This window comes from Carcharhinus amblyrhynchos, chromosome 25 (assembly GCF_965287045.1).
Source record: "Carcharhinus amblyrhynchos chromosome 25, sCarAmb.v2.hapA, whole genome shotgun sequence".
Lineage (NCBI taxonomy): Eukaryota > Metazoa > Chordata > Chondrichthyes > Carcharhiniformes > Carcharhinidae > Carcharhinus > Carcharhinus amblyrhynchos.
The window spans coordinates 13,522,502-13,544,450 of NC_137348.1; the positions used below are offsets into that span (position 1 = coordinate 13,522,502).

Sequence of the window (21,949 nt, forward strand, 5' to 3'; positions counted from 1 at the left end):
GTAATTTAGCATGGCCAATTAACCTAACTGCATATCTTTGGACTGTGGGAGGAAACCATGCAGACAGGAGAATACGCAAACTCCACACAGACAGTTAACCAAGGCTGGAATTGAACCCAGATTCCTGGCGCTGTGAGACAGCAGTGCTAACCACCGTGCCACCCACATGGGACATCAAATGTTCAGTTGAAAGCAAAAGATCCCATGGTACTATCGGAAGAATAGATCACATTCTAGCTCCTGTTTTTTCTTCAATCAGACAATCAAATGAAGTTGACTGGCCATCTATGCCACATGCTGTTTGTGGGATATTGTATGCAGATTGCCATCACAACGTACTACATGCAAATGTAATTAATTGGCGCATTCTGAGAATTGTGAAATGAGCTATAGTGTCTTTTGGTTTCAGGAAATGGTGTCAAGGATGAATGTTTTTTAAAACAGTGTTACAGTTTAGCTGCTGTATGTGGCTTTCATACAAATTAAAGTCTTCTGATAAATTTTGGTTTGTAGTTTTAGCTTGTATTGTAGGGTCTATCAGTACTTTATGTCAATTAGGAGTGAATGACAGATGGCGTCTACATCTTCCAATGCAAGATCACAAAGTTAATTTATTAGTCACAAGTAAGGCTTACATTAACACTGCAACGAAGTTACTGTGAAATTCCCCTAGTCGCCACACTCCAGCGCCTGTTCAGGTCAATGCACCTAATCAGCACATCTTCCCCACAATGGGAGGAACCGGAGCACCCGGTGGAAACCCACACAGACATGAGGAGAACATGCAAACTCCACCCAGACACTGATCCAAGCTGGGAATCAGTCTGCGTCCCTGGCGCTGTGAGGCAGGAGTGCTAACCACTGTGCCACCATGCTGCCTGTCATTGTAAGAGTCATTCATACATACAAACACACATGTGAAATAGGAGAAGTAGGCCATTCGGCCCCTTGAGTCTGCTCTGTCATTCGATAAAATCATAGTTGATCTGTTTGTTTCAAGTTCCATGCTTCTATCCAGTCCCCGATAATCTTTGATCCTTTTGACAAATGAGGATCCGGCTATTTCCACCTTAAAAACATTCACTGTTGATACATTAGCACACTCCAAATATGAGGTTTAACAGTTTTAGTTTGTAGCAGACATAGGTCTATCTTTGGCAACTAACAGCTCTGTGGCTTTGAGCATGGAGAGAAAGTTGGGAGAGAGCCTAAATTGTAACCGTATTGTCAAGGGAATTGCTAGTACCTACATCACCTATTGCAAAGAACTCAGTTGAAAAAAGGTACAAAATACGTTTCCATCCTTTTTCCTGCATAAATACATTACAAAAAGTATATTGAATAGAATCATATACCCATTCCTGGGCACACCTGAATACCACTGCACTTGTGACTTGTGCGTTTGTTACATTTTTTTGTTAATTGTCATTACGCTTGGTCTGAGGAGATTAAATACTTTAGTTTTGAGCCTAGGACATCACCAACGATCTAGACAAACGCAAAATAAAACTCCATTCACTGCATTGCTTTAACTCTAGCCATCGTGAAATGTCTCCTACTGCTGCAGTATGATTCCCTGTGGTTTCCCTGAGTGAATGCCAATGCAGTGCTGGCTTGAGCCAAAACGTGGACAGTTTTTCTGCTGTGGAGCCATGCCCAGTCAGAACTGAGAAAGAAGATTTTGATAATGTAGGTCTAGACTGAACTTGAACCCACGTAATCCAGAGGTGAAAGGACACATACCAACCCACTGTGCTACCCAGTTCTTGACACATGAATTATGAGTTCTTCCTTTTGGAAGATTAAAGCAATAATACATAGATTTGGTTCAATGTTTGCTGTTAGAACTCAGATAGCTAGGCGGTGAAGGAAAGAACACTGTAGTCCACACTTTATATATTTTCTATTCACAGCGATGCACACTGAATACCATGCATCTCCAATCATCAACCCTCTTTCAGTTCACTCTAACTTGTGGGCCTAATTGATACCACTTGAATGCAATTAACAATCACTTGATATTCATTTAACAATGACGATTGAAATACAAACAACTTATGAAACAAACCCAGAATGGCTCTGCAGACTTTATCCTTGACGGAACGAAAATATGAATTGCATGCAGACAAACAGTGTCACAGCACAACCAGTAGATCCATCAATATGCCTGGCATGATCTTGTGCATCAAGTATATATGTTAGCTGGAGCACACATCTTGATGAAGACTGGAAAAGTAAGCAGCATTCCGAATCCTATATAACCATCGTTACAAACACTACAACCCACTTTTACAGAGCAGGTGGTGGCTGGACATAACATGGAAGATGGTATTAAACTCTTCACCTGACTCAAGAACAACTTCTTCCCTGCTGCCATCAAACTTTTGAATGAACCTACTTCATACTAAGTTGATCTGTCTCTATACCCAAGCTATGACTGTAACACTACATTCTGCCCTCTCCTTTCCTTCTCTGTAAACGGTATGCTTTCTCTGTATAGCATTCAAGAAACAATACTTCTCGCTGTATACTAGTATACGTGACAATAATAAATCAAATCGTTAGGTTAGCAACACCCAGGCAAAGGAATGTTCAGTCACCGTTAACAAAATAACTCGCCAACAATTTCTCCGTCATTGGTTTCTGTCAAAATCATAGCAGCCAAGCAAGAGAAACCCCAAGAAATGCACTTCTTTGATCCTGAAGCATGAAACATTACAATATAGTACATGGAACAAAAACAGGCTCCTTGTCATCAATTTAAACACCTGAAAGTGCCAGATGAGCAAAATTTACAACTGTTGGTATGTAAACATCATAAAATTCCAGAACAACTATCCCAAGGTTTCAGTGTATATTCAAATTAAATCTTCAAATAAAAAGTAACACAATCTTATTTGAATGCCACAGATATTGCAAAAACTAGATAACACAAACTGAAAGATAACAATGCAACATACATAATTTTGTTGGAAGCTTTGTTTCATTTTTGTTTCTAGCACTGAAATTGAGGTCAGGAATAACACATTCAGCTGTTGCAATCAGTTTTATTGCAAGTTCTAGCCCTTCAAGTTAACTAGAAAACCCCAAAATGCACATGCACGCACATGTATAGAAATAAATAGACAAGCTGTGATCTTTTATTAGTTAATTAGCAATAAAAAAGATCAAGGCTCTTACCTTTTTACCCTTGGTTTAAAATTCTTCTTCAGCTGGCTGGCCATTATTGTGCTGCTCAGGTTCTGTGGGGCATCTCGGAGTCCAAAGCTCTTGGCAGCATGTCCAAGATGAAGTGTTTTTACATGGAAGACATGCTTTAGGTTTGTTGGATATGTGGCGTATGCTCGAATAAATGACTGCAATGCTGAAAATTTTAAAAATATGAGGAAATTGACCACGTTGTGGTAACAATTATACATGGAAAATTAAATTATGCATAGTTACTTTTTTTTATGGGAACGGGGAAGGATTTACTGTTATCACTCTATACTTGCCTGTGTTAGAAAAAAAAGGTATGCCAACTTAATAATGATTCAAATTGTTGGCCAGTTGCACACAGTATTTCCAAGGGATCTAAAATTATCTTCTAAAAATTGTAATGTGTGAAAACTATGAAGCAAGTATGTTGATGAAGAATTTTTGAGGCACCTCCTTCACAAAGTGGAAAATAATCCAAGCTGTACCCTGCAGACACTATGGCCGGATTGTTACGACCATTCACGCCAGTGAGGATTTTCCCATCCTGTTGCAGGGAATAGAAAATTGGCTGGGTGCCAAATTCTCCAACCTGGCTGCATCTGGAGTGTGGCACGAATGATTGGCAAGATCTCACAGTATGTGTGAGATTTTCTAGGGCTGCATAGTGGTTAGCACTGCTGCTTCACAGCGCCAGGGACCCGGGTTCAATTCCCAACTTGGATCACCATGTGGAATTTGTACGTTCTTTCCAGTGTCTGCGTAGGTTTCCTCCGGGTGCTTCGGTTTCCTCCCAAGATCCAAAGACGCGTGGGTTAGGTGGATTGGCCATGCTAAATTGCCCCTTTGGGTTAGGGGGATAGGGTTTGGGTGGGTTTGTGATCGGTGCAGACTCGATGGGCCAAATGGCCCCTTCTGCACTACTGGATTCTTATGATTTTTCTGGAAATTGGCAAAGGCCGTTGACAGATGGGAAAAGTGGTGTTGAAGCTGCCGACAGCAATGGCAGCTTTCTTTGCTATGTTGTGCAACACTTTGGAAAAAAGCATCAAGGAGCAGGTCCCTTGATATATTGCTGGTGGGACAGTCTCTGATTCCTGCCCTGTGAGCAGATTAGAAGCAGGAGGAGTGGGTGCTATTTTTCACCTCGGTGAACAGTGAAAAACGATTGGCGGCATTTACTCTCAGCTGACTTCAAAATCTGGGCCAATGTATTTAAGATCTCCAGCACCCCCACTGGTAGGAAGGTGCAATTACACAGACAATCTAAATTAAAAATCTGGACACAGAGGGGGCGATTCTCTCATCTTATGGGCTGGGAGATTTCAGTGGGGTTGGATAAGCGGGATCCACATTGGGCATCCAGGCCTGAGTGCATCTCCCAGGCACTCAGGGCTGGACGCCCAGCGGAGACCCACTAATAGGGTAGTGTCTGATGGGGGTAGGGCCTAGGGAGCAAGCAGTAGGGTGCAGGAGGTCCCACTGCCATTCTGCATAGGGATCACTGGGGGGAGGGAGGCGAGCAACTGGGGCAGGCTACAGGATGTTTGGGGGGAGGTAGTGATTGAGCTGGCCAGCAATTGGGAAGCTGGCAGTGCAGGGCCACTGTGCACGCACCAATCGTGGCACTAACAGATTGGTGCACGCACAGTGGCCCATTCAGCGTGTTGATTTCACTCTCTCCAGTGGGAATGGGTCCCGAAATGTAATGATACTCACGCTGGTGGCCTCTGCAGTGTACAGAGTATGGGAGATTCTTCTCTGAACTCCCACTGAAAAAAACAGCGCAAATTACTCCAGTTTTCATGCAAATCTGACACTTAGAATTTTTTTGGGAGAATTCTGACTGGAATTTAAAATAGTAATAATAAATAAATAAATAATCAATCTAGTATTTTAAAACAAGGACTGAATTCCATCTGCAGGGCCCTAGTCCAAATCTCTTCGTGTTTTAAACCCTCTTTATCTGAAACTTTGCATTGGTCTTGATCATGTTTGCAACAAAGATGATAAATTATTTACTAGTTAGATTGGTGAGTAATTCCACAAGAGAACTTGCTGAACAAGGAAATTGTGATTTAAAAGCCAGAAACCACAAAGAATAAAAAAAAGCAGCCAGGACATTTCTTCGCAACAAAAAAAAGAGCAAGTTACTTCCATCTTCAACTGCCTCCTTTTGGCATTGCCTGCAGTAAAGGATCAAAGAGAAGGATTCACAACTATTCACTCTGCACCCAATGATGCAAGTACTTTAACTCTTTGCAGTACTGAGTCTCTCTCTCTCAGCATTGGATACATGGCTTTCACAAGGCAGAAACTTCACACGTTGTAGATTAATAGATAATAGAAACTATTAACATGGGAACAAACATCACCAAGTCTTTTTTGTGAAAAATGGTATATGTAAAATAAACAGGAACACAAATGAGACTGGGTACTACCATTGGTTAAATGCAGGATTTATTGGGCTTGCTGGTGTCCAATTTTGTTTTAGGAGCCTGCAGAGGTCTAACATGGCAAACTTTGCTCATAGATATGCAACTGGCATGTGAATTGCACGAGATGTTATCTTGATGCAAACATTAAAACTAGTGTAGTGAATGCCCACAATAATCCGGAGAACAGGTAGATCATGATTTCAATCAGCATGGAATGCTCTTTCATAAGATCACAGAGCTTAACAAGTGGTCAGTGCAGAAGGAGCCATTCAGCCCATCGAGCCTGCACTGACCACCCAGCCCCTATTCCCATCATCCCACATATTTACCCTGCTAAACCCTGACACTAGGGTCAATTTAGCAAGGCTAATCAACCTAACCCGCACATCTTTGGACTGAGAAGGGAAACTGGAGCACCTAGAGGAAACACACGCAGACATAGGGAGAATGTTACTGTCCATGTGAAGTCTGTACAAAGGCTGGAATTGAACCCGGGTCTGTGGCACTGTGAGGCAGCAGTGTTAACCACTGTGCCACCCCATATTTAAAAGGATCGAACATGTGCTAATTAGTTGCTAGTTCTTTTGATTTGTCACATGCATTGGGATACAGTGAAAATATTGTTTCTCACATGCTATACAGACAAAGCATACAATTCATAAAGTACATAGGGGAAAGGAAAGGAGAGGGTGCAGAATATGGTATAAACTGCACTAGGAAGCCACACCACAGTATTGTGTCACATTGTGTCGCAGTTACAGATAGGGTGAAGAGAAAGATTGGCTTAATATACAATAGGTCCATTCAAAAGTTTGATGGCAGCAGGGAAAAAATTGTTCTTGAGTTGGTTGGTACACGTTTTTGCTTCTGGCTACAATTCCACTTGTTTTTGTTGATTTCATTGTTGTTTGTAAAGTCTACGCAGGGAGTTGGCAGGTGCTGGAAGTACTTTTTTAGCTGACTTCAAAGCTTTTGCACAAGCCAGTTGCTAACAGACATGGGAAGGAAGCCTCTTCTCAGGTAACCATTCCAGGCCAAGGTATTCAAAGAGTAACTCTCCTACACGTACCTCATGGAGAAGCAACACAAGATGTCTGTGCTTTGCTGAGGCCTTCAGTGAAATGCCAATTGCTGTAATCACAACACTAACCACAGACCAGGGAAGGCCTGCACTGCCAGTGGCTGTGAAGTTATGCGCCGATGAGCTTTTGTGTTTTTCACTCCTGCCCAGCTGGTGCTGGAGATATTAGCAATATCTTGCAGTCTGCCATGAACTGCTGCATAAGGGAGATCACTGAGGCTTTCTAGTCAAAGATAGCCAACTTCATTTCATTCTCTCTTGCCAGAGACAAACAGGTGGAGTGAGGACAAGGGTTTATTGGTTTGCAGACTTCCCCATTGTGCAGGGAACTATAATTGCATACACATTGTACTGCATGCCAACTCTGCTGTGTACCGGAACCAAAACAGGATGCCACTCCCTTAACGTTCAGCCGGTGTATTTTATTCATTCATGGGACACGGGCGTCACCAGCTGGCCAGCATTTATTGCCCATCCCTAGCTGCCTGAGGGTAGTTGACAGTCAACCACATTGCTGGGCTCCAAAGTCACATTGGGCCAGACCAGGTAAGGGTGGCAGATTTCTTTCCCTAAAGGACATGAACCAGATGGGTTTTTCCGACAATAGTTTCATGGTCACCAGTCGATTCTTAATTCCAGAAATTTTTATTGAATTCAAATTCCATCATCTGCCATGGCAGAATTCGAACCCAGGTCCCTAGAGTTGAGTTTCTGGATTAATAGTCGAGTGATAATACTACTAGGCCATTGCCTCCTGAGATAGTCTATCATGCAGGTCAGTGCCTGATATCCTGGCCGTGATTGCTTCAGAACAAAAGTATCACCATGGCGAACCAAGGGTAGCTAGTGCTGCCTGCTGACAACAAGACGCGGCTGTGTAGACCATGCACAGGTGTATGCAATGAAAACCATGTTGCCACAAATAATGTGACAGGGTAGACCAGTAATTCCCAGCCTTTAGTACGTCATGTCATACCTCAATAATGCTAAATTTGCATCCACATCCTATTTTCCCTATCATCTTCCCTTAATGGGAACTTAGTTTTTAAACTTCTCCCTGTCCTCTAACCTGTTCTTATAAACTTTCCTCATTTCTCTTGCCTCTCAGGGTTTTTACACCCTTGAGTTTTCGCTCTTTTGTGCAGGTGATGTCTTCAGCTTTAAGTCCGGTTGCTCAAATGCACAGACCTGACCAAAATCAAAACCATGCACGTGCGGCTTTTTCCTAGCCGAAGACTAAGGTTAGAATCATAGAGATTTACAGCATGGAAACAAACCCTTCAGACCAACTTGTCCTTGCTGCCCTTTTTTAAAAAAAAAACCCTAGGCTAGTCCCAATTGCCCGCATTTGGCCCATATCTCTCTATACCCATCTTATCCATGTAACTGTCTAAATGCTTTTTAAAAGACAAAATTATATAGTTTTAGTTAATTGCATAAATGTTGAATCATTTTGAATCCTTTCTCATGGCACAGCGGTTGAGAACCACTTAGCTTTCAGCACTCCGAATTCCAAATGTTATGTCGCATGCTGCACAGTCTTGCCATTGAGACAGACCTTGCCACAAGCAACCGGCAAAAAAAAATAAAGCAGCAGCAGTGGGCCATCAGCAGCAGCAGAATTATACTCGACCACAATCTGTAACCCTTGCTCTTCACAATTCACTTTCCTATCAGGTGCATCCCACACCAAGCCAGAAGATCAACCCTAGTTCAATGAAAAGTGCAGGAGGGCAAAACCAATCTAGCCAGCCTCTTTTTGCCTGGGCTATATGAGGAACTAATCTGAGTAAGATACAAACTTATGAATGAGGAGTCGGCCATTCGGCCTCTCTAGCCAGCTCCACCATTCAATAGGATCATGACTGGCCTGATTGCAACCTCAACCCCACATTTCTGCCTACCCCTGATATTCTTGATTAAGAAGTGGATGAAAGATTATGTCTAGCTCAGCCTTAAAAATATTTAATGATTCTGCTTCCACTGGCTTTTGGGGAAGACAGTTCCAGAGAAAAGATTTCTTCTCACCGGTCTTAAATGAATGACCCCATATTTTTAAACAGTGACCCCCTAAGTTGTAGATTCTCCAACATGATGGGGCCACAATTGCCCAGGTTGGATTTGTGCTGTTTCTTGTGTACAGGCCATATCTGGACAATTTCCAGATTGCTGGATAGGTGTCAGTGTTGTAGCTGTACTGAACAGCTACAAGTTCAGGAGCATGTCTTCAGGACTATTGCTGGAATATTCTCAGGGCCTCTAGCCACTGCAGTGTCCAATGCCTTCAAATGTTTCTTGATATCATATAGAGTGAATTGAATTGGCTGAAGACTGATATCTATGATGTTGGAGACCTCCACGAGAGGAAGATATGGATCGTCCACTCGGCTCTTCTGCTGTAGACTGTTGCAAATGTTTCAGACTTGTCTTTTGCACAGATGTGCTGGACTCTTCCATCATTGAGGATGGGGGTATTTGTGAAGCCTCCTCCTCCACTGAGTTGTTTAATTGGCCACCACCATTCACAAATGAATGTGGCTGGACTGCAGAGTTTAGATCTGACTGCTTGGGTGTGGGATCATTAGGCTTTGTCTATCACATGCTGCTTAGGCTCTTTGGCAAGTAGTCATGTTTTGTACTTTCACCAGGTTGACATTTTTAGACATGTCTGGTTTTGCTTCTGTTTTGCCCTCCTGCACTTTTCATTGAACTAGGGTTGATCTCCTGGCTTGGTGTGAGATGTGCCTGATAGGAAAGTGAATTGTGAAGAGCAAGGGTTACAGATTGTGGTTGAGTATAATTCTGCTGCTGCTGATGGCCCACAGCATCTTATGGGTGCCCAATTTTGTGTTGCTAGATCTGTTCAAAGTCTACACCAATGAGTATAGTGTGATGCCACAGAAAATGATGGAGGGTATTCTCCACCCAGATTACATTCTATGCACCCTTCCCATCTTCAGTGCGTCCTCCAAGTGGGGTTCGACATGGAGGAGCATTGATTATCAGCTGGCTCTGACAAAGGGTCATCTAGACTCAAAACATTGACTCTATTCTCTCCCCACAGATGCTGTCAGACCTGTTGAGATTTTCTAGCATTTTCTGTTTTTGTTTCACTTGAAATCATACCTATGAACTGAGCACAAATAGAAACTAATAAGTTTAATTTGATAGCTATTACAGAGACTTGACTACAGGATAACATAGCCTTCGATATTCACATCCCAACCTATGTGACATTTAGGAAGAATGAGAAGTTAAGAAAGGCTGTTAATTAATTAAGATATCAGCATGTTAGAAAGGGGGCTGTAGAAGCAGTTAGTGTTGAGATGAGAAACAATAAAGGCAAGCCGTCACTTGTGAGAGTGGTGCAATTGTAACTACATGGTAGGACAGGGTATAAGAGACGAGATAATGGGAGATTATCAGAAAGGTACTGCAATAATTATGAGAGATTTTAATCTATATATAGATTGGAAAAATTAGATGGGCAAATAGTATAAATGAGAAGTTAAGGGACTATTTTGGGGTTAGTTTCTTAGAACAGCACTTTATGGAGCCAACCAGAGGACAGGACCTGGTATTGTGCAATGAGACAGGATTAATTGATAACATCATGGGGAATGCACCTCTAGGTAGCAGTGATCATAATATGATCGAATTTTACATTTAGTTTGAGGGACAGAAGAGTGCAACCAAGACTAGTATTTAGAACTTAAATAAAGGCAATTATGAAGCAATCAAATTACAGCTAGCTAAAGTGAACAAAGAACAAATCAGCCTGAGAAACAGGCCCTTCGGCCCAACGAGCCTGCTCCGCCATTTTAACATTATGAGTCCCCTCTCTACCCATGACCCTTGTCTATGCTTATGGCATTCCACATTGAGGGAAGACTAATTTAGGGACAATTTGTTACACCAATTAGCTATACTAACACCAACTATACTAATTGGGGTAGACTTTGAACAGATCTAGCAACACCAATGAACTGGCAAATATGCTTAAGGGATAGATCCATAGACGTTCAGTGGTAGACATTTATAGGGATATTTCAGAATAGACACATACCAATCAGAAAAAAAGTCAAGGAGAGGGCCTATCATCTGTGGTTTACTAAAAAAAAGTTAAATACAGTATTTAAGAAAAAGCATACATATGCTCTGGATTAAGGGAAACCAGTGAATGTGCTACATTTCGATCTCCAGAAGGCATTTGATAAGATGTTGCATCAATGGTTATTGCAGAAATTAAAACTCATGGTGTGGGGGATAATATAGTGGCATGGATTGAAGATGGGCAAACTAACAGGAAACAGTTGGCAAAATTGGGTCTTTTTCTGGTTGGCAGGATGTGACAAGTGGTGTACCACAGGGTTCAGTGCTGGGGGCCTTAACCTTTTGCAATTTATATAAAATGACACGGATGAAGGGACTGAAAATTTGCTAACTTCACACAACAAGTAGGAAAGTGAATTGTAAAGAGCAAGGAAGGAGACTACAAGGGGTATAGATAGGATTGAGTAGGCATTAAGTTGGCAAATGGAGTGTACATAATGTGGGCAAAGTGTAATTGTCCATTTTGGCAAGAAAAATTTTGATTAGGCCGATTGACAGGGTCATGTGATATTTTGATTAATGGGAGGAGCTAGGTATATAGCAGAGAAAAAACAGCTTTCAATTCTGGCAAAGGTTTGTTAAGACAGAGGTCTGTAAGCTGCTCAAATTCAAAATCTCTCTGATGACTTCAAGACTGTCTACACTCATTATGGCAAGTACATTCATGGAATTTTAAGTCTGTAAGAGAATGTTGCTTATTTGGAACTGAAACAGTGATAGGTTAGAAATTAAAGTTATTTCATTTTTTCACTATTCAATTGTTAATACTTCATTTTGTTAAGGGTTATACTTAAACTGTTCTATTAAATAAAATTTGTTTTACTATAAAAATCTCTCATTTGTCATCAGAATTATTCCCGGACTAAAGCATCCTTTCCTCACATTTATGCCAAAATAGAAAAATACCTCAGGAATTTAGTAATCTAGTAATATGGGATTCTGGTCCAGGACCCGCACATAATACAAAGGAAGCTGATACCTAAATGATGAAAGATTGCAGAGATTGGGGGTGCTGAATGGTCCTAGTGCATGAATCTCAGAAGGCTACAGGTACAGCAAGTAATTAGGAAAGCTAAAAGAATGTTATCACTTATTGTGAGGATAATTGAATACAGAAGTAGAGAAGTTATGCTTTAGTTGTCCAGGGTACTGCTAAGACCAAATCTAGAATGATGGAAGAGCCCAGCACATCTGTGCAAAGGACAAGGCTGAAACATTTGCAACAATCTTCAGAAGTGCCAAGTGTACAATCCATATTGGCCTCTTAGAGGTGCCCGATATCACAGATGTTGGTCTTCAGCCAATTTGATTCACCTCATGTGATATCAAGAAGTGGCTGAAAGCATTGGATACTGCAATGGCTATAGACCCTGACAATATTCCAGCAATAGTCCTGAATACGGGCTCCAGAACTTGCAGTGCCCTAGCCAAACTATTGTCTTGGTATGTCCTATACATAAGAACAGGACAAATCCAACCCAGCCAATTGTGGCCCCATCATGTTGGAGAATCTAGAACTTGGGGTCGCTGTTTAAAAAAATGGGGTCATTCATTTAAGACCAGTGAGAAGAAATCTTTTCTCTGGAACTCTGTTCTCCAAAAGTCACTGGAAACAATTGTTAAAGATTTAGGGCAAAGCTCGATAGCTTCTTGATTAAGAAGTGAGTGAAAGGTGCTCGGGGGCAGGCAGGAATGTGGGTTTAAAATACTGATTACCATGTACCTTCCCCTCAGTTTAAATTTTACTTTATTTATTAGTGTCACAAGTAGGTTTACATTAACACTGCAATAAAGTTACTGTGAAAATCCCCTAGTTGCCACACTCGGACACCTGTTCGGGTAGACTGAGGGAGAATTTAGCATGGCCAATGCGCCTAACCAGCATATCTTTTGGATTGTGGGAGGAAATAGGAGCACCTGGAGGAAACCCATGCTGACGTGAAGAGAACATGCAGACTCTGCACAGACAGTGACCCAAGGCAGGAAATGAACCCGGGATCTTGGCGCTTTGAGGCAGCAATGATAACCACTGTGCTGCCCTAACATTCCAGATAGAGTGGAATGCAGTCGGGAAGCAACTGCACTCGAAGTCCACAGCGTGAACTCGGGACTTCACAAAAGTCACCAGGTTAAACACAGACAAAGAAACCTCTTACTGATTACCACATACCATCACCCTCATAGCTGATGAATCTGTACTGCTCCATGTTGAACATCACGTGGAGGAAGCCAGAATGTATTTCAGGTGGGGGACTTAAACGTCCATCACCAAAAGTGATTCAACAATACAGAGCCCATAGCCTTGTGCAGTATCCAGTGTCTTCAACTATATCTTGATATCACGTGGAGTGAATCTAATGGGATAAAGACAGATCCATGTGCTGGAGTCCTCTCTTGTGAAGGTCAAGATGGATGTGGCTGAATATTTTTGTAAAATGCTTCAGCATTCTGTATCACCAGAGACTGAGCTAGCTGAGTCCTAAAGGACAAAGTATCTTGGCTGGGTCAGCCACAAGTGCCAATACTGGCATACAATTGCCCAAGCATGTCCTGTACATAAAAAAAATCAAATCCAACCCAGCCAATTATGATGGAAGGTGTCAAAAACAGTGCTATCAAGCAGCACTTCACAGCAATAGCCTGCTCACTGACATTCTGTTTGGGTTTGGCCAGGGTCCCTCAGCTCCTGACCTCAATACAGTCTTGGTTCAAAACGGACAAAAGAGCTGAATTTGAGGTGAAACAAGAGTGACTGCCCCTGACATCAAGGCAACATTTGACTGAGTGTGGCATCAATGAGGCTTAGCAAAACTGGAGAATCAGAAGAAAACCCTTCACTGGTTAGAGTCATACCTGGCACAAAGGAAGATGGTGGTTTATAGGTCAATCATCTCAGTTCCAGGGATATCATTGTAGGAGCTTCTCAGTGTAGTGTCCTAGGTTGAACTACCTTCAGATGCTTCATCAATGACCTTCCTACCATCATACGATCAGAAGTGGGGATATTCACTGATGACTGCACAACGTTCAGCACCATTCACAGCTCCTCAGATACTGAAGTAATTCATGTCCAAATGCAAAAAGACTGGACCAAACTTGGGCTGACAAGCAATATTTGCATCACACAAGTGCCAGACAATGACCATCTCCAACAAGAAAGAATCTAGCTATCGCTCCTTGACATTCAATGGCATTACCATTGCTGAATCCTCAACTATCAACATTGTTGGGGTTACCAGTGACCAGAAATTGGACTAGCCATATAAATACTGTGAGTATAAGAGACAGATCAAAGGCTAGGAATTCTGTGGCAACTTACTCACTATCTGGTTTCCCAAAGCCAGTCCACCATCTACAAGACACAAGTCAGGAGTGTGATGGAATACTTGCCACTTGCCTGGATGAGTGCAGTTCCAATAACACTCAAGGAGCTTGACACCATCCAGGACAAAGTAACCAGCTTGATTGCTACCTCTTATACAAATGTTCAATCCCTGCAAACGAACAGTGGCAGCTGTGTATACCATTTACAGGATGCACTGCAAGAACTTACCAAAGTGCCTTAGGCAGCACCTTCCAAGCCCACAACCATCTAGAAGGACTAAGGAAGCTGATAACTGGGAACATCTGGAGGTTCCCTTCCAAGTCACTCACCATCCCAATCTGGAAATAAATCGCCATTCCTTCATTGTCACTGGGTCAAAATCCTAGTACTTCCTCCCTAACAGCACTGTGGGTGTATCTACCTCAGGCACAGCAGACATTCAAGAAGTGGGAGGTGCTGGCGTTAGACTGGGGTCAACACAGTAAGAAGTCTCACAAGACCAGGTTAAAGTACAACAGGTTTATTTGGTAGCAAATGCCACTTGACGTTTGCTATCAAATAAACCTGTTGGACTTTAACCTGATCTCATGAGACTTCTTACGACATTCAAGAAGACAGCTCACCTCCAGCTTCTCCAGGCAACTAGGGAGGGGAATAGATGCAGGCCAGCCAGTGACACCCACATCCCATAAATGAACAAATTTACAAAAGAAAATCATTCCGGAATATACAGAGAAGTGCCCGTCTTCCATGTGCCTTTGATAGCCCTAAAGCTCCTACACAGTGCTAACCCAGGAGTTCCACCAGGGCTGGTGAAGATTGATGACTCAGTGGAGGAGACTGAACGGTCTTGGAGGATGATGTCAAACAGTCCTTCCACCTGGAAGGTTCAGACTGCACATGTGAATGAGAGTGGCAGCAGGCTGGCAGATTGGCGACAGAAAGGACACTGGCAGAGTGGTAGGGGTGGGCGGATGGATGCTGTCAATATGAGGCGGTCAGTAGATTCATGCTCCAGGGTGTCACTGCTATCCCTGACGGAAATGCCTCAATAATCTCAGAGATCTGGGGGACAGATTGCTGGGTTGAGTGAAACCCTGCAAGCCCCTTTGAACACTGGCTTTCACAGCAATGATGGCAACAGTCTGAACCTGAACAAGTTGGAGCTTTTATGGCACTCAGACCTTTGGAGGAAGATATCTGTACTGCAGTGGAACTCAAGACATTAGTCAATCTGTGTCTTGTTGGGCACTGGAGTTCAATACCATTTCCACGCTGGAAAAGTGGTGCTTTAAGCGGTGTGTATAGCCCTGTACCTGGGACCTGAGGGTCCTTGTGCATGAGTCGCAAAAACCCAGTCTGCAGGTGCAGCAGGTGATCAAGGCGGCGAATGGGATGCTGGCCTTTATAGCAAGGGGGATAGAATATAAAAGCAGGGAGGTCTTGCTGCAACTGTACAGGGCACAGGTGAGGCCGCAGCTGGAATACTGTGCGCGGTTTTGGTGCCGCACTTGCACAAGGGTATTTTGGCCTTGGAGGGAGTGCAGAGGAGGTTTACTAGGCTGATACCACAGATGAGGGGGTTAGACTATGAAGAGAGATTAAATAGACTGGGTCTGTATTCGGAGTTTAGAAGGATGAGGGGGGATCTTATAGAGACGTATAAGATAATGAAAGGGATGGATAGGGTAGAGGTAGAGAGATTCTTCCCGCTCAGAAAGGACAGCAGGACTAGAGAGCACAGCCTCAAGATAGGGCGGGGTGGGGGGGGATTTCAGTTTAGAACGGAGTTGGAGGAGGAACTTCTTTACTCAAAGGGTGGTGAATCTCTGGAATTCTCTGCCCGTTGAAGTGGTGGAGGCTACCTCGCTAAATATATTTAAGTCACGGGTAGATAGGTTTTTGACAGACAAGGGAATTAAGGGTTATGGCGAGAAAGCGGGAAAGTGGAACTGATCCACTTCAGATCAGCCATGATCTTATTGAATGGCGGGGCAGGCTCGAAGGGCTAGATGGCCTACTCCTGCTCCTATGTCTTATGTTCTGTAGAAACATGGTGGTGGACTCCTCTATACTCCAAGGCAATGAATGCAGCCTTTCAGGCAAGCTTCCAGTGCTCCAAGCATTTTGTCGTGTACATCCATCAATCTTCTTCTGCAGCCTATCCCAAAGTCAAAGTCAGAGTCCTCTGCGCAGAAATAATTTGTGAACAGACCCTCTGGTTTGCCAATCATGCCCTTCCTCCACGCCCTGGTTGCAGCATACTCATACTCCATGTCTCATCAAGGCAGGCCCTACCTCCAATCCTTCCTCTAAGGTATCGCCCTTGCGGTTAAAGGGATCAAGAGGTATGGAGAGAAAGCGAGAGTAGGATACTGAAAATGCATAATCAGCAATGATCACATTGAATAGTGGTGCAGGCTCGAAGGGCTGAATGGCCTACTCCTGCACCTATTTTCTACGTTCTACATATTCACATAATGTTAGTATTTGAGTTGGTGGTCGTGTCAAGCGACAATGTGTCTTCATCCTCAATTTCTTCTTGGTCTTCCTTCACTGCCTGACTAGGATACACTTGTTGAGTATTGAAGAAAACAAAGGTACAAGATAAGGTGGGGGGGAAAAAGAGTATGAAAGCAAGAGATGTATGCTTACACTATATACAGCTTGTTGTAAATCAGAACAAATTGTGGAATGAGGAAGAAGTGCAACGGGTGATGAAGAATTCGTACGAAGACGTGGTTCTCGGATCATAGAATCCCTACAGTATAGGAGGGGGCCATTTGGCCCATCAAGTCTGTACTGATGACAGTCCCACCCTATCCCCATAACCCCACAACCTCACATAATTACCCTACTAAAAGTAGCATGGTTGATGAACCTAACCTGCACATAATCTTTGGACTGTGGGAGCAAACCCACACAGACACAGGGAGAAAGTGTAAACTCCACACAGACAGCGACCCAAGCCAGGAATTGAACCCAGGTCCCCAGTGCTGTGAGGCAGCAGTGCTAACCACTGTGCCACCACGCCGCCCTAAAATCTGTCAGTGGTGGGATTGAAAACCAAGCCCCGGCAATGACTGGAACCTTAATCCAGAACTTTAGGACTGTTGGCCATGCTACCAATGTTTTCAGCCCTGCTCCTCGCCAGATCAATGGGATTTTGACAGTGGTCAACATTGTATCCATGGAGCTAGAGCTTGCAGGTGTGTGTCTCCCCTCCAGTTTGTTTCTCTTCAATTTGGTTATGCTCTACCTTCTGTAAGAAAGGAGATTGCATCAAGGAGGTTCATGCAATGTTTGAGCCTGATAGCTGTTGTGATTGAATAGTCAGCAATGTGTGGAAGTTATGAGATACGAGCACGAGGCTTGTAACAGTTTTAAGTGTGTGAGAATGAGGTGAAGCATACAAGTCCTGATTGATTGGGACTGCTAGTAGGTGAGTGATGAGGTGTGATGGCTTAGACTGGTGGTGTAATTTGGTTAATATGGCATTTCAAAATGTATTTACTCACCTTAATACTCATTTGGGATACTGCATTCAGGGCTAGACTCCTGGCACTGACCTCTGTGGCTATCTGCTTCTATTGTCTTTACATTGTGCCTGGAGGGCATGCCAGCCCCTGCAGTTACAGGACAGCTATTCTAGTTTTCACCAATTCCATCAAGCATCCAATGCTGCATTGCTGCATCAAAAAACCTGGATGCTTGCATTCTCACATTCAGCTACTCTTCCATCATTCTCAGGTCAGAATCAGCTCAAACAGGTCTTCCTTTGTCTCCTCAAGCTACAATGCCCTTCCCCTTTAAGAAGTGCAAGCTAGTTTATCGCAGTGCATTAAGCAACGCGAGCAAGTATTGATTCTGGATCCCCACTTATGCATGCAATCAAAAAGCACCGTTAGTTCCTGTTGCATGCAGATATCATGTAAATGATCAGGTAGCATGAAGATGGCATGTGCCTACATTACACTGAACGAGCACTGTTAATCGCGCGTCATAATCCCCAGGCCCGTTTTCAGGGGCTATTTGATTAGATTTATTATTGTCACAGGTATTAGTATACAGTGAAAAGTATTGTTTCTTGCACACTATACAGGCAAAGCATTCCATAGAGGAGAGAGTGGAGAATGTTACAGCTAGGGTGTAGAAAGATCAACTTAATGCACAGAAGGGCCATTCAAAAGTCTGATGGCAGCAGGGAAGAAGCTGTTTCTGAATCGGTTGGTACGTGACCTCCGAGTTCTGTATCTTTTTCCTGATGGAAGAGAGAATGTCCAGGTGGTGACGTCTTTGATTATGCTGACTGTTTTTCCAAGGTAGTGGTAAGTGTAGACAAAAATCAATGGATGGGAGACTAGTTTGAGTGGTGGACTGGGCTTCATTCACGACTTAGTTTCTTGCGGTCTTGGACAGAGCAGGAGCCATACCAGGCTATGATACAACCAGAAAGAACATGCCAAATTTTCTTAGTCATCTGAGAAAGTAGAAGTATTTGCAGGCTTTCTTAACTATCGTGTCCACATGGAGAGACCAGGACAGGTTGTTGGTGATCTGGACACCTAAAAACTTGAAGTTCTCGACCATTTCTACTTCGTCACAATTATCCAATTTAACCCAAAGTACTTTTATCTGGGGTACCTGGGTTTGAATTGCTACTAAGCTGATGGCATCAAAGGCTTCTTTTCTGGATTCTGTGAAAGTTGTACAAGAATAGGTCACTGTCTAAAGGGAATGGATGAACAGCAGAACTCTGTCCCCAATTCAATATTTTTATTCAGCAAGACTTTCTGGGTGGTTGTGTGTGAAGTGGAAAATCTATACTAGTATGGAAAGAGAGATGTTCTAATGTTGGATTTTATACCAATGTTGGACCAGGGTAGATAGACATCCTCTCTCTGCCTCTGGCCTGTGCCGCACTTGATGCGCAGATACCTATTACCTGGGACTAGGGTGTTAGAATTATCCATTGCACAGAAAAGGGTATCCCTTACTTGATTAACACAAATATCTCTTCTGCAAGACACGGTGGAAGAAAGTGTCAGAGTTGGAGAGGGATTGTAAAGTGGCTGGCTATGGGTCCTTCTAAATGTAAGAAGTTCCATCAGTCCATATTACAGCTGAGCTATGAATATGCAGAATAGAAACACCCAATGCATATAAGATGGAAAATCAATTCAATACATTAGATAGGTACAATTAACCAGAAAATCAAGGCACAGCAACAGGAGAGTGCAGTAGCCTTCTAAAAGAAAATTATATAATTGCTTAAACAGAAACATAATGAAATAGAATTCATGCTGAACTACCTTGTTTCAAATCATGTTTATAATAGAAAAATATAATGGAAAAATTGAGACAATGAACTGCTGTCAAAACATTTTCTGCTGTGGCAAACTTCAACTGAAAACCTGTTTGCACAAAGTTTAAGTAGAATTGAGCAAAAGCAGCCAGTCAGTGTTTATGAACAGTAATAAAATGTGTCATCTTATGGATTTGCGGCTGACAGGACCGAGGGAATATTTTAAAGCTCTGTTTACAAGGAAAAGTGCGCTTATTTCAGATCAATATCATCTGAGTTAAAGCTGCAATGCCTTCTAAGCACTTAAATAATTCATTCACCTTTTTATTGCACACATGCACTCTTTAAGATGAGGGATGGACAGAATGAGATATGAAGCATTTTCTTTGTCAGATTTTACACACATCAAATGTACTTTGAATTTAACATTTCTCCAGTTTGCAGAAAATGATTTACATGGACCTAGTTCAGGCTGCTTTTATTTCAACTTAAAAAAAAAGTCCCCCTCACAATAGCCAAGTTGGTAAATGCATTGTTTCATGCAGAACTGGGGGATGGGGAGGAGGAGGTATAAAGAAAGAACAAAGAACAACCCAGCACGGGAAACAGGCCCTTCGGCCCAACGAGCCCGCGCCGCCGCATCACCCTACACCTATTCCTGGAGGTGGAGGATAGAGCGTGAGAGCGAGCGAGAGAGCGCGAGAAAAGTAGGAAGATGGGGGCAGGAGTAGGCCAATCAGGCCTTTGAGCTCGCTCCAGCATTCAGTAAGACAATGACCGATCTGGTTGTGGTCTCAATTTCACTTTTCTGTCTGGCCCCATAACCCTCGACTCCCTTGTCAATCAAAATTCTGTCTAACTCTACCTTGAATGACCTTCAAGCCTCCACTACTTTCTGGGGAAGAGAATTCCACATAGAAACGACCCTCAGAGAAATACAATTCTCCTCATCTGTATTTTAAAAGGGAGACCTCTTATTCTTAAACTGTGTCCCCTAATTCTAGTCTCCCTCACAAGTGGGAACGTCCTCCTGGTATCTAACCTGTCAAGTCCCCTCAGAATCTTGTATCTTTGACATGGTTGGTAAGTTTACAGATGACATTAAGTTTGGTGGCATAGTGGACAGTGAAGAAACTTATCTCCAATTGCAGCAGGATCTTGGCCAATGGGCTGGCGCATGACAGATGGAGTTTAATTTAGACAAATGCGAGGTGATGCATTTTGGTAGATTGAACCAGGGTAGGACTTACTCAATTAATGGTAGGGCATTGGGAAGAGTTACAGAACAAAGAGATTTAGGGGTACACATTCATAGCTCCTTCAAAGTGGAGTCACAGGTGGACTGAATGGTAAAGAAGGCATTCGGCATGCTTGGTTTCATTTGGTCAGAACATTGATTATAGGAAATGGGACATCTTGTTGAACGTGTACAAGATATCAGTAAGATCACACTTGGAATACTGTGTACAATTCTGGTCACCTATTATAGAAAGGATATTATTAAACGCGAAAGAGTGCAGAGATGATTTATTAGGATGCTACTGGGACTTGCTGGTTTGAGTTATAAGGAGAGGCTGGATAGACTGGGACTTTTTTCTCTGGAGCGCAGGAGGCTGAGGGGTGATCTTATAGAGATCTATAAATAATGAGGGGCACAGATCAGCTAGATAGTCAAAGGTAGGGAAGTCTAAAACTAGAGGGCATAGGCTTAAGCTGAGAGGGGAGAGATACAAAAGTGTGTCCAAAGGGGCAATCTTTTCACAGGGAGGGTGGTAAGTGTCTGGAACAAGCTGCCAGAGGTAGTAGAAGAGGCAGGTACAATTTTGTCTTTTGAAAAGTATTTAGATAGTTACATGAATAAGATGGGTATAGAGGGGTATGGGCCAAATGCTAGCAATTGGGATTAGTTTGGGGGTTTTTAAAAAAACAAAAGGTGGCATGGACAAGTTGGGCCAAAAGGACCTGTTTCCATGCTGTAAACCTGAGTCTCTATCACCAGCCAGTAATCAGCAATGGTTTACGAGATAGCTGCTTTTTCTGAACGTCGGATGAGAACTGTGCTAATTGTTGTGTTTAGCATTTAAAAGAATAATTTCTTCCCTGAGCATTTAAAGTATTGTTTAGTAATAAGTGTTCATTAAGTGACTCTTAAACTGCTCAAGAAACTTGCATAACTTATCAAAATATATAATTCCAACATTTCTGTTTACTTTTTTTTAAATGTTGCTTTAGTCTAATATGTAGGTTCAAGTAATACAACATTGTTAAAGAGGCCGAAAGATAAGTATCAATATTCTTGCTCTTCTCCATTTTCGTAACTCATTATCAGGAATTTCACCAGAGAGATGAGATAATTGCAAGAAGTCACATGTAGCATGCATTCAAAATTAATAAAAGTGTTTTATTTCAGAAGGCATTTGCCTATTTCAATTCAGGAGATACTGCCATGCATCCCCCTGGCAAGGAAACAAGTTAAAACAAAATCAGCAGCA

The 21,949-nt window shown here is 42.6% G+C and overlaps 1 protein-coding gene across 1 annotated transcript in view; it reads right to left on the reverse strand.

Annotated features, from left to right (window-relative positions):
- ddx31 (DEAD (Asp-Glu-Ala-Asp) box polypeptide 31) overlaps positions 1–21,949 on the reverse strand; it is a 120,724-nt gene that overhangs the window by 24,205 nt on the left and 74,570 nt on the right. The window contains exon 19 of the mRNA XM_080211965.1: positions 3,181–3,364. Coding sequence (XP_080068091.1) covers positions 3,181–3,364 — 184 coding nt within the window. The remainder of the gene's footprint in view (positions 1–3,180; positions 3,365–21,949) is intronic.